Raw genomic sequence first — 14,528 nt, 5'->3', positions numbered from 1 at the left:
CAAGATACCCCAGTTCACTTACTAGTTTTTCACTGTATATGCACATGTGCACTAACTCTGTATATAGCCAAATACAACATAGGAAGAAAACTTTTTAAGAGAAATAAGGAAGATTCTGAGATATAAACTCAGAAAAATCTAGTAATCCACTGATTTTAATGTAAATATAAAATCTTAGCAAACTTTAATTCACCTACTTAATTTACTAGTCCATTTCTCATGGCACCTGACCATATTTTGAGAATCACTGCTTTATTCCACTCCTGAATTCACCTCTAATCTATCTAGAGGTATCAGCAGACCAGTGCCCTCTACACCAATATTTAATTGATAACTATTTTTAGGTCAGTCCTCTCTCTCAAAAAATGTGCACAGGTACAAAATTTTACATAAAATTTCAGTGTTTACAAATATCCTGAGGCCTATTCATAATCTAACAACCTCTGCTTGAGACTTTTTTCTACACATCTATGAACTATGCCTTTTCTAAATCTCAAGAGTTTTACCAAATAATGTCAGGGTATGAGAACAGAATTCATGCAGTGACCACTCCCATTCTGCTGAATTAATAAGGTACTCTGACTATACCTTAAGTCTATCAGAGATTATACTTGATTTTCAGTAAGGATATAGCTGTAATTTTATTTTAAAAGATGTATACTCCTTCTCAAATGTAATAAAAATTGATAAATTCCTACAGAAGCTTCACTTTCACCATTTCTCTAGCTAATCCATTACTGCCACCAATCTGTGGCTCAGAGAAAGTTTTGCTAAAAATAACATCGATTCCTTGGAATTTACAATCCATCCACTACATCTGTCTTCAGGTAATAAGCCTCAAGCACCAGAGATTTTCAAAATCAAACTACACAGTTATGGCATAGTTCCATTTAAGTGAATTTGATTTATGTTTTAAAAACTTTTTCCTAAGAGTTGCTCTTAAGAATTTTACCTCTTCTAGACTGAAGAGTGGGAGAATGAGGGATGAGCTTGGACTTTAAAGTCACAGAGACTTTGATCAGAATCTTGTCTACTGCTTATTTGTGTGGGATACTGGTAAACTGTTTAAACTCTTTGAGACTTAGTTTTTTTACCTGTAGTAAGAAAACAATATATACCACACAGGCCTACTGAGGATATTAAATGAACACAGAAGACTCAAAACCTTTATTCCACCCTCGTTCCACCTAAGTCTAAAGCTGAACATCTCCATTTCCTCAATGATGGCTTGTTTCAGCCACAATAGCAAGTCATAACCATTTACACTGACTGATCTGCATACCCCACAATTCTTGTAACTAGGCCTGCTCACTGTCTTGGGCACAGCAGCCTACCTAGTTACTATTCCTTTCACAGCTGGTACTTAAATAGCATCTCAATCTAAATGAAGATATTTCAAAGCGCCAAACTTAAAAATAATAAAATAGCCAGTCCTTAAGCATCATTACTGCAAGGCTTCATCACTTCCCACTCTCATTACTTGTATTCATCATTTCAAAGCAACTTATTCATAGCACATACATAGTTCAAAACTCATTATGACTGATACACTCTCGAATTCAAAATAATGAAGGGGAGCAGATGACAAATTCCTTTTTTAGAATTTTCTGCTCACTAGGTGAAACAGGAGCAAAATATATTATAGAAAAATTCACTTACTAACATATGTGTGTATACAGGGACCATGTCAGGACCATGTCAGGGTTCAGTGAGGATTAATAGCTATGGTACTCTTAAGATTTGTACTCTGGCTTAATTGAAAATAAGAGAAAATCACATTTTAAGCTTAGTGTCTCAATCTATAAGGTTCCAGGCTTTGCTTTCTTGCAATTCTTTCGGTAAAACTGCTACCCACTATCTAGGAATGCCAAGAAATGTGAAAATGAAACCTTTCTTTGAGTTTTTTTCCTAGAAAGGTTAAGTTTTAACTTACCTTGAAGAAGAAGAAACCTATCTCTTGGGTAGGACCTTGGAAGGAAAGAGTTACATTGCTCATCACTCTAATTTGGCAAGTCTTTCCTGTGAGAAGAAATCTTATCTAAAAATTCATCCCTACTACCTACTGCCTCTGTATGCCTACCCTGGGTGATAGCAGTGTGGAAGTGGAGACCAAAGCAGACGTTTTGCTATGACTGACAGCCAGCCAAAGGCTTACTCTCTGTAACTTGGGCCATTAATTGTCACTTAATAAATTTGGGTAACTGCATTAAAACAGAAAACACCCCCAACCTCAACTCGCAAAAAAAAAAAAAAAAAAGTTTCTATATCATGTACTTATGCAAAACATGTACATCTATGTCAAAATTTGCTCTGGCCAGGCACAGTGGCTCATACCTGTAATCCCAGCACTTTGGGAGGCCAAGGCGAGCGAATCGCTCGAGCCCAGGAGTTTGAGACCAGCCTGGGCAACATGGTGAAACGCCATCTCTACAAAAAAGAGAAAAATTAACTGAGCGTGGTGGTGTGTACCTGTAGTCCCAGCTATTCAGAAGGCTGAGGTGGGATAATCATTTGAGCCTGGGAGGTCAAGGCTGCAGTGAGCTATGATCACATCACTGTGCTCCAGCCTAGGTGATAGCAAGACTCTCAAAAAATTTTGTTTATTCTGATCCCAGCTGAGGTTCTGCAGCACTGGCTTTGGGCAAAATTAGTAAATGAGTTTACTTGTTTTATATTTCCTCTTTTCCTCCTGTTTCCCCCTTTGTAACTTGTGGCTTCTAGACATTCTCCTGCTACCAACACAGTTATGAATGTGCTCTATAGACTACCTGACTATACTTTATAATAAAAGGCAAAGTCAATAAAATATTAGCAGATCTATTAATAACTGATTACGAAAATAAGTAAATAATGTAGTTTGAATGTATGTCCCCACCAAATCTCGTGTTGAATTATAATCCCCAATGTTGGAGGTGGGGCCTGGTGGGACGCATTTCAACGTAGGGGTGGACCTCTCATGAATGGCTTGGGCCATCCCCTTGGTGATGATTAAGCTCTTGCTCTGAGTTCACAGGAGATCTGGTCATTTAAAAGTGTGTGGTACCTTCCCCCACAACCCCCTCCCTCTTGCTTTCGCTGTATATGATGTGCCTGCCTCCTGCTTTGCCCAGAAGCCAAGTGATGTCAGCACCATGCTTGTACAGCCTGCAGAACTGTGAGCCAATTGAATCTCTCTTCTTTATAAATTATCCGGTCTCAAGTATTTCTTTATAGCAATGCAAGAACAGACTAAACCCAGTAAAAGCTAACTACTTGTTATAAATGCCAAAGACACTTTTGGTAAATTGCAATATTCATTTCTAATCTAAAGGAAAAAAGTCTCAATAAATTAGGAATAACAAGGTATTTCATATTGTGATTAAAAATACCTATCTCAAGTAAATGATCAAAATCATCCTTAAAGAGTAAATAAAACACTAGAGACATCCCCATAAAAGTAAAGTATGAGGCAAGAACACCTGCTAGTGCTACCAGTCTAACACTGTTTTTGCATTGTTTAGCCCAAGGATTTTTCAAATAGAAAGAGGTGGTAGGAGATCCAATACAATAAAACAGGAAAAAGAAAATCTTTCCTGAAAGGCACAAGAGAGATATGCTATGCTAATGGTTGGGAGAAGTCAATGTTTTGTTTTTGTTTTTTTGTAGAGACAGGCTTTGTTGTCCAGGCTGCTCTCGAACTCCTGGCCTGAAGTGATCCTCCTGTCTCAGCCTCACAAAGTTCTGGGATTACAAGCATGTGCCACCAGGCCCAGCCTCAGTGTCATAGAATATAAATTCTTCCAAAACCGATTTATAAATTCAACGTATTTTGAAACACAAATAATTGATCAACTGATTGGGGAAGTTCATCTCTATAACTCATATAAAACTTTTAAACACACAAATAAAACATGGGAAACATATAAACTCACAGTGCATAAAAAGTCCACTCTGTTAATCAAATACAAGTTAAAATGAGACAGCTTTTTTTGTTTATCAAATTGGCAAGTATGCAGAAGGAAAAAAAAATACCCAATTCAAGGAAATAGGTACTCTCATATTCTGACTCAGCAGTTCTATTTGCAGGAATAATCAAAGCTATAACCATTTATATGTTACAACCATATAACATTTATATGTAAAGATGTTCATGACAGGGTTATAAATAATAACAAAGTCAACACAACATACAACAGCAGAAGACTCGCTTAATACATTTAAAATATGAACATATAGTGAAATACTATGTAGCCATAAAAAATTATGTTTTAGTGACATGGGGAAATTATTCATAATAATATATATTAGGTTTTCAAATGTAACAAACCAAGGTACTATGTGTATAATGGTATACACACATTCACAAGAAGAAAAAAGACTAAGAAAATACACAATGCAAGGAATTAGTGTATAAGAAAATACATTAACACTTTACAAATTTATATTTTACAATAATTTGTATTTATTCACGCATTCATCTTTCAACCTACTTATTGGGGTTCAGGATTGCAGGTGGCCAGAGCCCATCCTAGCAAATCAGAGGGCAAAGCAGGAATCAACCTTGGCAGGGTCCCCTCACACACATAAACACTCACACTCACTCACAATGGGATAATTTGGACATGTCAATTCACTTAACATGCACGGCTTTGGGATGTGGGAGGAAACCAGAGTGCCTAGAGAAAATCCACGCAGACATGGGGAGAACAGGCAAAGTCCATAGAGGCAGTGGCCCCAGCTGGGAATCCATTTTTTTCTCATCAACATTGTAACAAAACAACACTGAATGAAATGGCATTATTGGAGGGCATGCTATACACAAATCACTTTCAGTGAAAAGTTCTGAGTATTAAGATCATATGCAATATTTATTTTATTCTGTATGCTTTCATAAACTTTTCATATTTCCTTCAATAAAAACATATTAGTTTTATATTCAGAAGACAACAAATGTTATTTCAAAGAGATCATCTAAATTTTAAATTTTTGCTCTGAAATCACCAGGGGCTATAAAACCCAGAATATGACTTAAATTAGAATGACAACATTTTCAATGCAAACAATGATGTGCATAAATGTTAAAAGCATCTGAAATAAACCACTGTTTACTACAATAACTTCATTCTTATACCATGCACTACAGAGATGGCAACCAGTAAGGTAAATAATAGCACATGGTTTGTCATAAAATAACCATACAAGGTTAGAAAAGGGTGGGTACAAAAGATTAAAGGAAAAGATCAAAGCTTGTCAAACCAGAAAGATCTGTTTTGACTTAGCTTTTATTCTTAGCTTTGATATAAACAAATTTTACATAGTTTGCTATACAGTAACTTTATATTTTGCTTTGTGGTCTATTTTATATTTATTTATATTTACATACACATGTGCATATATGTTTATGTGTATAATTTGGCTTTTAATAATTTAAATAATCTTTACTATCAAAATGAATAAACACAGACTTCAAAATTTAAAGACAAGAATGTGTTTTTGAAGAAATGGACTCAGACAATAATCCATTTAGTTATTATTAGCTATATTTGAAAATAGTTCTTACATTATTTTAGCACCCAATATACACTGGGCTATAATATTTAACACCTAGACATTAAAACAACATTCAAACAAATTTAACTTTGGAATTTAAAAAAAAAAGATCATCAACATAAATTAATTACATTTACTTTTAAAATTCATTTGATAAAAGTTAAACTTATCAAATAAAAAATAACAAAAATCCTAACACATCAAATTTAATGAAAGTTCAGGATAGAATAAAATCCCCAAATTATTATACTTATTAATATGATTTTCTGACAGGCCATAACAAAATATAATCCAAGATATGAAGATCACTATATCAGAATGAGACTCTCTAACTGAAGATTATAAATTTATTTAAGCATTGACACAATACAGTTTACCCAAAACCATGATGCGTAAGATTCTTAATATGGGATACTCCCTTCATTTATGGGATTTAAATAACTTTAGTGATTCCTGGAACTAGATATTCTTCAATATTTGTGTCCCCAACACACAAGGCTTCCTTCAGATAACACCCACTTTCCCTTTTATAGTATTCTCCCCCTAATTATATCAAGAGAGACCTAAATTAGGTAATCAGAGCCTTTTAATCCTAAAATCTCTTAATTTTCTCTTTAACAAGGAAAGTATTCCCTGGGCTCAGAGTAGTCTGCAAATCACTGCGAAAGGTGAACCCATCAAAAAGCTAGTCTGAAGTGTTACCAGGGAAGAGTAGGCAGCAAACATTCAAACCCAGAAACTGTGACTCAACATTTCCCATAAAGCTAAACAATTCTGCATAAATGATAGACCTTGTCAACAAGGCTTTTGCCTGAAAAAGATCTAAAATGAAAAGAGAAGATCAACTGATAAGAAGGTAAGATGTCTGACTATGAGTATCAATACTTACGTATCGTACCTCTGCAGTGGTGTCACTTTGTTCTTATTTTTATCAACTGAACCCGTAGATAGCTGAAGAAAATTGGGATTTAATTTATATAATTCTTGAAGTAGCTTCTGTTCATATTCTTGGTGTTTACCCGCCTAATGAAAGAATAAATTAAAACTGCAGTGGGATTCACAAAATGGCTGGTATAAAATACTGAATAATCTTCTGAATTATTAAATATATTCTAAATAAAACAAGATTTTTAAAAGATAAAACATTAAATAAATAAAATTTAAATAAATTTTTAAATAAAACAACTAAGAGAAACCTGTGAGGATATCACAAAACTTCTAGATCAATGAAGTCATTCCAACAAAATTACATGATATATATCTGATAAATTAAAGCATTTCATCAACCCATTTATTGTACAGAAAAGCATATTAAGGGGAGAACATTTTTGCTAGCTCAAAAAGTGTAAGGTCCACTTTAAACCTACTTCCAAGTCTTTAATGTAAGAATTAAGTCTTGTAACAGGTCATTACTGAGTTTTCCGAAAATCAGCCAAAATTTATGAATCTCTTTTTTAATTTGGAGATTAGCACTTGAAGTAACACATAAATGAACAGTTTTACTATATTCTTCATTATCTTAACACTAAGTAAAACTTCCATGAATTAGTTTTTACTTTGTCTTTTCTTCTACGGTTGTCAAAAGTAAAATAAAAATTAATGTATTTTAAACTCTAGACCAAGGGTCAGCAATTTACAGCCAGTTGCCTGTTTTTGTAAATAAAGTTTTACTGGAACACAGTCATGCCCATTCATTTACATATCGTATTTGGCTGTCGTTCTGCTACCAAGGCAGAGTGTAGTAGTGCAACAGAGGCAGAGTAAAGTAGTTGTGACAGGAGACTACGTACACAGCTCAAAAACCCTAAAATATTTACTAACTAGCCTTTACAGAAAAAGTTTGCCAACCTCTGCTCTATACACAAGAGAATGCTATGCTTACTCTAGCTGGGTAGGTGTACATCAAAAGCAATGTCACAAATATTATAGGAAAAATTAGGCAAAGATTGCCTGTGGAAGCTAATTAGACACAAAAATAAATGATAATGAAATTACTTTGAGTATCGTTTTACTATTTGCATGTATATCTAGACCGGAAGAATATTTTTACTTACCTTCAGGGATGTTAACTTTTTTAAAATTACGGTCTAAATAGATGTTATACAACAAAACCAAAACAGAACAAATCAAAACAATAACAAGTGAGAGCAACTGCATTTAATTGGGCGTAATTGTATCATATATACTGCACAATGCATCGTTCCCTGTTCTGAGAGGCAACTTGCTTGTTTCAATTGGACCTATAAATATTTCCTATGACACTAAATTTTGAGTTATGCAGTAACAAGGAAAGATTTTCAGATTTTTGCCATAAAATTTATTCAAATTTCTTTCCTACATCAAGAAAGTGTTTTAACAACAACAACAAAAAATCCCCTTTTAAAGTAATTTTAAACTCAGCTACAGAAGAGCAAGATAAATTCAGGACAACATTATGAAATTAGTTTTAAATTATTTTAAAAAATACATTAGATTTGAAATTTACATTTTTAAAACACGAAAAGTCTTGAAAATTATTCCTGGAATCAATACTTTAGGAGATATGGCTTTCACTAATATCTGTGGATAGCCATAAAGAGCTCATCTTGATATTAAAATGACTCTACAGGGGCAGTTCATAAAGACAGGTTAAATCCCATTACAAACAAGTTCCAAAGGACTGCCCAAACATTTTAGTTTATTGTTTAATATTACTTTAAATGAGATCAACTGGGTGGGACTTGAAAATTCTGATAGACAGAAATTGACAGGAAATGTGAATAAAGTATACCCTCTACTAATTAAAATTTAGTTTGAAATGGTTCTACCTTAGATTTCATTAAAGAAGGTTTCATTCAAAAAAACAAAAAAAGCATTTTTTAAGAAATCAGTTAAGTCATCTGTCCTTATTAAATATCAGATAGATCTTATTTGAACATTGTTTTTGAATCATAAAGACCATATTGTCAAGAAAACTCTGATGTATTTATTATAATGGGATTTAATCTGTACTAGCTCCAAGTCAAAAAAGGTAATACTCCATTTAACAATCTTTTCTTAAAGGAGCCCCTACCAGACTTTCTCTAGTTTGACCTGGAGAATGAAAGGTAGCAATGAATGCCCCCCACCTTCTAAATGAGAAGTATTCCTGAAAAGTCCACAGCAACAATCTGAAGTCCTCATCTACAATAGGGAAGTGCAGCATTGTGCTTTGGTATAATCCTCATTTAATATGTCGTATGGTCAACATTTTTACTTGTTAAGGCATGTTTATACTACAAATTGAAAGGAGACAGGAGAAGAGGAAACGTAAAAAAGAACATAGGATATTAAGCCTTCAATTCACCTTTTACAGGATACTGATTTAGTGGACACTTCTATGGGGAGAATAATTTTGTAAAAATAATATTAGTTTATCAGCACTGTTTGACAGTACTATTTTCTAGCAAGCTCTGTAAAGAGTACAGATTGGTTTAACGAATAATTACAATATCCCACTTAGCTTTCATTTTGTTGACATTTCTCTTAAAATAGCATTTCCCAAAGTGTTTTCCTGGTCAACTAAGTTCTGGTTGTAAATTCCCTTCGTGGATATGTATTAGCATATTTTAAGGACTCTGAGCAGTCTTAAAGCAACCTGTTCATCTTCATTAATCTAGCATTTCAAACTTAGTTGACCAAAGACACATTTTTATTGTAATAATATCCTGCAGAACTCACCTTCCATTAAACACTTTGTTTAGAAAATGCTACTTTAAAGTAATATCAGTTTTTACAACATCAAATCCTTAGCTTTTGCTTTTGCAATTTTAACTAATAAAAAAAAAAAGTACTCCCTTTTCTGCAAAGTCGATAATTCACATGACTTTACTACCTGCATTTCCTCTTTTGTGAAGCTGGCCGCCTCATCCCCCAATTCATGAAGATACATGCAGTCAGGTTTTGGACACTGCATATTCTTTAAGAAGTAACTGCAGTATTTTGTTGTACCTAGAGATGCCTGCAAGAGGAAGAGGGGTAAAGGAAAAGAAGACTCAATGTGAACTGACAACACAATAAGAATCTCCATGTTTAATGTTTTCAGGTCACCTAAAATGAGGCACAAACATGACAAAACAAAAAATATGGCTGCAAATACTAGAGAACTAAACTATTATTAGCAGGATTTATTATAGATGAGGCTCATTTGGAAGAACTAAAGGAAACATCTGTCTATGGTTTCCAAAACTTGAATACCCAAATCTTCCCCAAATATCAAGAGAGGAGATAGACCAAAAAAATCTGTTGCATGTTATGAGTGGTTAGACAAATTCCTTTTTCTAATTATGCCATCCTTCTTCCATTAACAATAAAGCTTTGCTTAGTAGAACTCCTCACTCAAACCTGAATCAATGTCCATATATTTAAGGACGACCTATTTCCGAAGAAAATAATGGTTCTATTGTCACAAAATAAGATATATGTAAAAATGCGATATTTTTAAAGATTATCCCCTAATAATGAATGTGTTTATTCCTATCTGGTAAAAGAGGACCCTACAGAAATCAGCAGTAAACTAATTAGCTATAATAGATGGTATGGAACCCTAAGAGAAACTCTTCAAATACATAAATGCTCAGTTCTCCTCTACTTACTATAGTTTATCTCGTCTCCCTTAAAAAAAAAAAAAAAAGGGGGGGTATCAAGAGGATTATATTACCTTAAGTGTTCTGCCATCTACTACCACATTGTTGACACACTGTATGGCTCTGAGAGCATCTTCTGACCGGATATAGGTTACATAAGCACTGGCACTTGGACCCTAAAGTGAAAAAATCCCATTCCACTGTTACTAGTTTCAAATTAAACAATACTAAAAAAATTGTACTGCAACCTAGGGAATTCTAAAGACCTTGACTGCTACTATTACTAATGACAATAATTAGTAGTAGCAGTGGCAGTTTTTATTAAACACTAAACTAGCTCATTTGACAGTAATAATACTCAATGAATTTTATCTGATTTTAAGAATACTGTAATATATGTGAATAAAATATTACTTTGGCTTGGCATTTTTTAAAAAAAAAGTCATTTGACAGGCTCGTCAAGATTATTAAAAAATTAAAATTTAGATTAAAAAATAAGATTTAAAGACTATGTCAAATTATGTTCTCTCAAAAATAAATGCAATCTAGAAAACGATTCTGATAACACCAGCATAACAAAGATACTATTTTCAATACCTGAAAATATTACAGATTAGAAATCACTATCAAATCCTCATCTAATTATCACATGGCCTGATAGCAGACTCACCTCCCCCTCCCCTTTACTCCATCACTAAATGTTTGTTTTACTATTTCCCTGCTAAGTCCTAGAAGGGTCAAATGAGCACCAAAAAATCCCCCACCCCACCAACAGAGGTCACTACACTGCTTAAGTCCTTGTCCCTCAAGCTTTCTAATCAGAGAGCAAAGTTTCCTTTGGAACAGCTCAGGTCAAGCACAGACCTTAGGGAGGAAAGGCAAACATCCCTAAAATTAGTTACCTGTGAGCCTGCATATGATGTGCTATTATTGATGACAACTTTATGTATTTTACCAAACTTCCCAAAATATTCTGGTCGTTTTAAAACCTATAAAAGAAGAAGAAATAAGGTATAAACTGTCCCCACTTTCAACAACTTTATCTTTATAATGGAGACATTCATCATCCCTCTTCAGCAAAAGGAAAATAATAATTTTTAAAGTTTTCTAATAAATGTCACTACCTCCTAATTGCAGTTTGTATAGCTAACCTACAGGAAATCAAGAGTCTAAAAGCTATTCTTTTCTTGACCCACTGAACAGAAACTGAGACTCACTAATTGGTATCATCTACTACGTTCTACTAACTGCTCCAATATCTATGGGATCTTACCTGTACAGTATTCTTAAACACAAAACAGATCAAAGATCTTAAGTACACTGCCATTAAGAGATGATCTTATACGAAAGCAATTCTTCGAAAACAATGACCAGAATTATGTATTAAAGGTAAAGACAGAATTGAAAGAACAGACATAGAGACAGTCTTTACTCATAAATCTATTGTATATAACATTGTTTATAAATTACACATTTCAAATAACAAGAGTGCCCACTCAACCCTCTATGCTTTATGATTTATCACTGTGCATACAGTTTCCTGTGTCAATCAATTTTACCAATCTCATCCATCTCATGAGGTTTTTTTCCCTACCTTTCCTGGTACTTAACATCTGAGAAACAAATTTATATGTTTCTTTCTTTATTACCTGGTTACTTGTTGGTGGTTATTTCCCCTACGTACCTCATCTCCTTTACTTTGTGAACACTACATGCATTCTTTCAGCTTCTCTTATAAACTTAACCTTGGCTAATCTGACCAGTATGTAACTTGATAAAAAGACATCTCCCATAATTTGAAACTACCTCAAAATTTTATTTTCCTAGAATGCACCTTTAGACCTACTGTTCCTACAATCTCTCCAAATAGCAAGCTCTCTCCAAATGAAAGCTTTCTGCATGTACCTATTCAAGTGTGTGTAAAGTATTTCTTTCCATTCATATTTGATAATATTCTTACAGACTTATAATTTAGCTATTCTGTTCTGCATTTGATAGAATCAAAGCTTCATGAATAAATCTATGGCTGGTGTATCATTAATTCTTAGTCTTCTACCTAATTAATAGAAAGTAATTAATCTTACCATATTTTATTTTAGGTGCTTGGAAGTATAAGGTAACTGTTACGTTTGCACGTTTGCTGTAGCCAATTCTAACAGATTAGAAGGTGAGGTAATTACACTGAGTTTCAATCTTTTTTCCACCCAAAACCCTTGAGGGATATGATAGTAATAGTGGCTAACACACTGACCCTTAGGTTATTTGTAGCGAAGTCTCAGGGTTGATAAAGAGAGAAGAGCAGAGTTTGAAAAAGCTTTCTGGCTAGTGGAGTTTGGAACTGTATTCAATCTTCCAGCTGGATGAATACCAACTCAGCAACCAGCCTCATAGCTAAGACAGCTACTCCAAAGGGTTCAGTGAGGCTGGTCACAGGTTGTACTGCATCAGCATCATAGGTTTATGGCAGTAGTTCTCAATGAGGGAAGCACTCAAGGGGCAGTCTGGAAATTTGTGAAAGCTTTTATTGGGAGAGACTGTTAAAGTGACCGGGAGAGACTACTGGTGTTCAGTGGATGGAGACCAGAGATGTCTTACAAGGCTCAGGCTAGCCCCGTACAACAAAGAATTGTCTGGCACAATTTCTGAATGTACTACAAGACATACCTGAAGCTGTTTATTGAGCCAGAAACAAATTCCATATTATACATAATCACAAAGTATTTTCCCAGTTTTGCCATACACTGAGTTTACAGGAAAGCAAATAATATGTAATTAGGGGATGACTACACATGTTTTGTTTAAAATTTTACTAAGAGTTATCTGAGAAAAATCACATTATTGATGTTTCATGGCACCCGAGTTGCCCAATACATACACCAGCAACAATCTGCGTTTGTAGCTGTCACAGTCCATGATTTTACAAATAGGTGCAAGTATCTTACTTCTTTATTACATAGGATAAAATAGTAGTTTAGAGCCTCAATATGTAAATAAATCCTCCGATGATCTAGTTAAAATGCAGATTCAGATCCAGTAGATCTGAGGCAAGGCTGAAGAGTCTGCTTAATAAGCTCTGCAGTGATATTAATGTTACTAGCCCAGCGGCCACACCTTGAATAGCAAGGTTCTAGAGAAGAAGTGTCCAAGCATTTAAATGTACAAATAGTCTTTTTATAATTACTTTCTTTTTATTCCTCATTTACATATACTTTTTCAAATTATGTGTGTAGACAAATTATATTATCAAGAAGTCATTTCATGAAAGTCAAGGGGTGTTACATTAGTTTTAAAAAGTGGACACTGAGTCTGAGAAGGTTGAAGGCCACTGGTTTATGGAAATGGTTTCTGGCCAACATTTGGGTGTAACACCTTTATAACAACATCAGATTGGTATGTAATTATGATGACATGTTCACACTGCAGCCAGAATGGTACTGTCAAAGCACAAATCTAACCACATCACTCTGTTCTTAGGAACATTTAAAAGCTTTCCCCTGCCTTGAGGATAAAGTGTAAACTCCTTAGCATGGTTAGAAAGCCCTTTATGATCCATTACCACTTACCTTGGCAACCTTATCTCTCACCACTGCAATCTAATCTTCCAGCCAAACAAATCACTTGCAGATTGAGGTCTTTCTCATCCAGAAGCATCTGTATGGTTGCTGTGCCAGAAGCACTTTACCCCAAAGACAGGAGAGGGGTACATACCTCCCTCCCAAGGTGGAATGCTATCCTTTGTGCCTCACACACAACACTTCTCATCCTGTTACTTTTGTAAAAAGGAAGGTACTTCTTATTTATCTACTACTACTTGTTTATCAGTGAATGCTCAGTGTCTTAAATAATGCCTGGCATATTGCAGGTACTCAATAAATACTTACTGAAAAAGTGAACTGTCTTAGCATTAAACAAAAAGAATTACATGGATTTGTAACAATACTGGGCCTCAAAGTATTAGCAAATGGCAAGTGGTTGATAAGAAATAGGCTGCCCAGGCAAGGGAAAAACAATGAATTTAAACTTTCCCTATTAACTTGAACACTCTAGATTCTGCCTAAACAACTAGTAAAATAGTGTTCTAGTGAACAAATAAAGGGTATGGAGAGTAGACAGAGCACCCTGTACACAGGCACATTATCTACATACTCAATGTCACGATGTACTTCACAGTGGACCAGTTTTCCTACTAACATAGTAAATATACGGCCATGTGACAGAATCATAAATGTCCAAGAGCATGCCTAGTAACCAAAATGTCTTGTTATATATTCCTTGGGAAAACAGTCAAGTATTCATAGACACTACAGAGAAAAACAAAAACTTGGTAATCAGATGGATGAATGAGTGAATAGATGAATGGATGGATGAACAACACAGTAATCATCAACACAGAAT

The 14,528-nt window shown here is 34.5% G+C and overlaps 1 protein-coding gene across 6 annotated transcripts in view; it reads right to left on the bottom strand.

Moving 5' to 3' along the window:
• Positions 1-14,528, bottom strand: part of CNOT4 (CCR4-NOT transcription complex subunit 4) — a 157,099-nt gene that overhangs the window by 49,408 nt on the left and 93,163 nt on the right. For 3 of the 6 annotated variants that reach the window (XM_033194736.1, XM_033194738.1, XM_033194740.1), the window contains exons 4-7: positions 11,036-11,122; positions 10,208-10,309; positions 9,383-9,508; positions 6,419-6,552 (exon numbers count right to left, since the gene is read on the bottom strand). In XM_033194736.1, the coding sequence (XP_033050627.1) occupies positions 6,419-6,552; positions 9,383-9,508; positions 10,208-10,309; positions 11,036-11,122 (449 nt within the window). The remainder of the gene's footprint in view (positions 1-6,418; positions 6,553-9,382; positions 9,509-10,207; positions 10,310-11,035; positions 11,123-14,528) is intronic. The other 3 variants (XM_033194737.1, XM_033194739.1, XM_033194741.1) reach the window with 1 other exon arrangement.

The sequence above is a fragment of the Trachypithecus francoisi genome, unplaced genomic scaffold, assembly GCF_009764315.1.
Source record: "Trachypithecus francoisi isolate TF-2019V2 unplaced genomic scaffold, Tfra_2.0 Lachesis_group4, whole genome shotgun sequence".
NCBI classification, from domain to species: domain Eukaryota; kingdom Metazoa; phylum Chordata; class Mammalia; order Primates; family Cercopithecidae; genus Trachypithecus; species Trachypithecus francoisi.
Note: the sequence above shows the minus strand (reverse complement) of the source record. Positions and strands in the feature narration are given on the sequence as shown.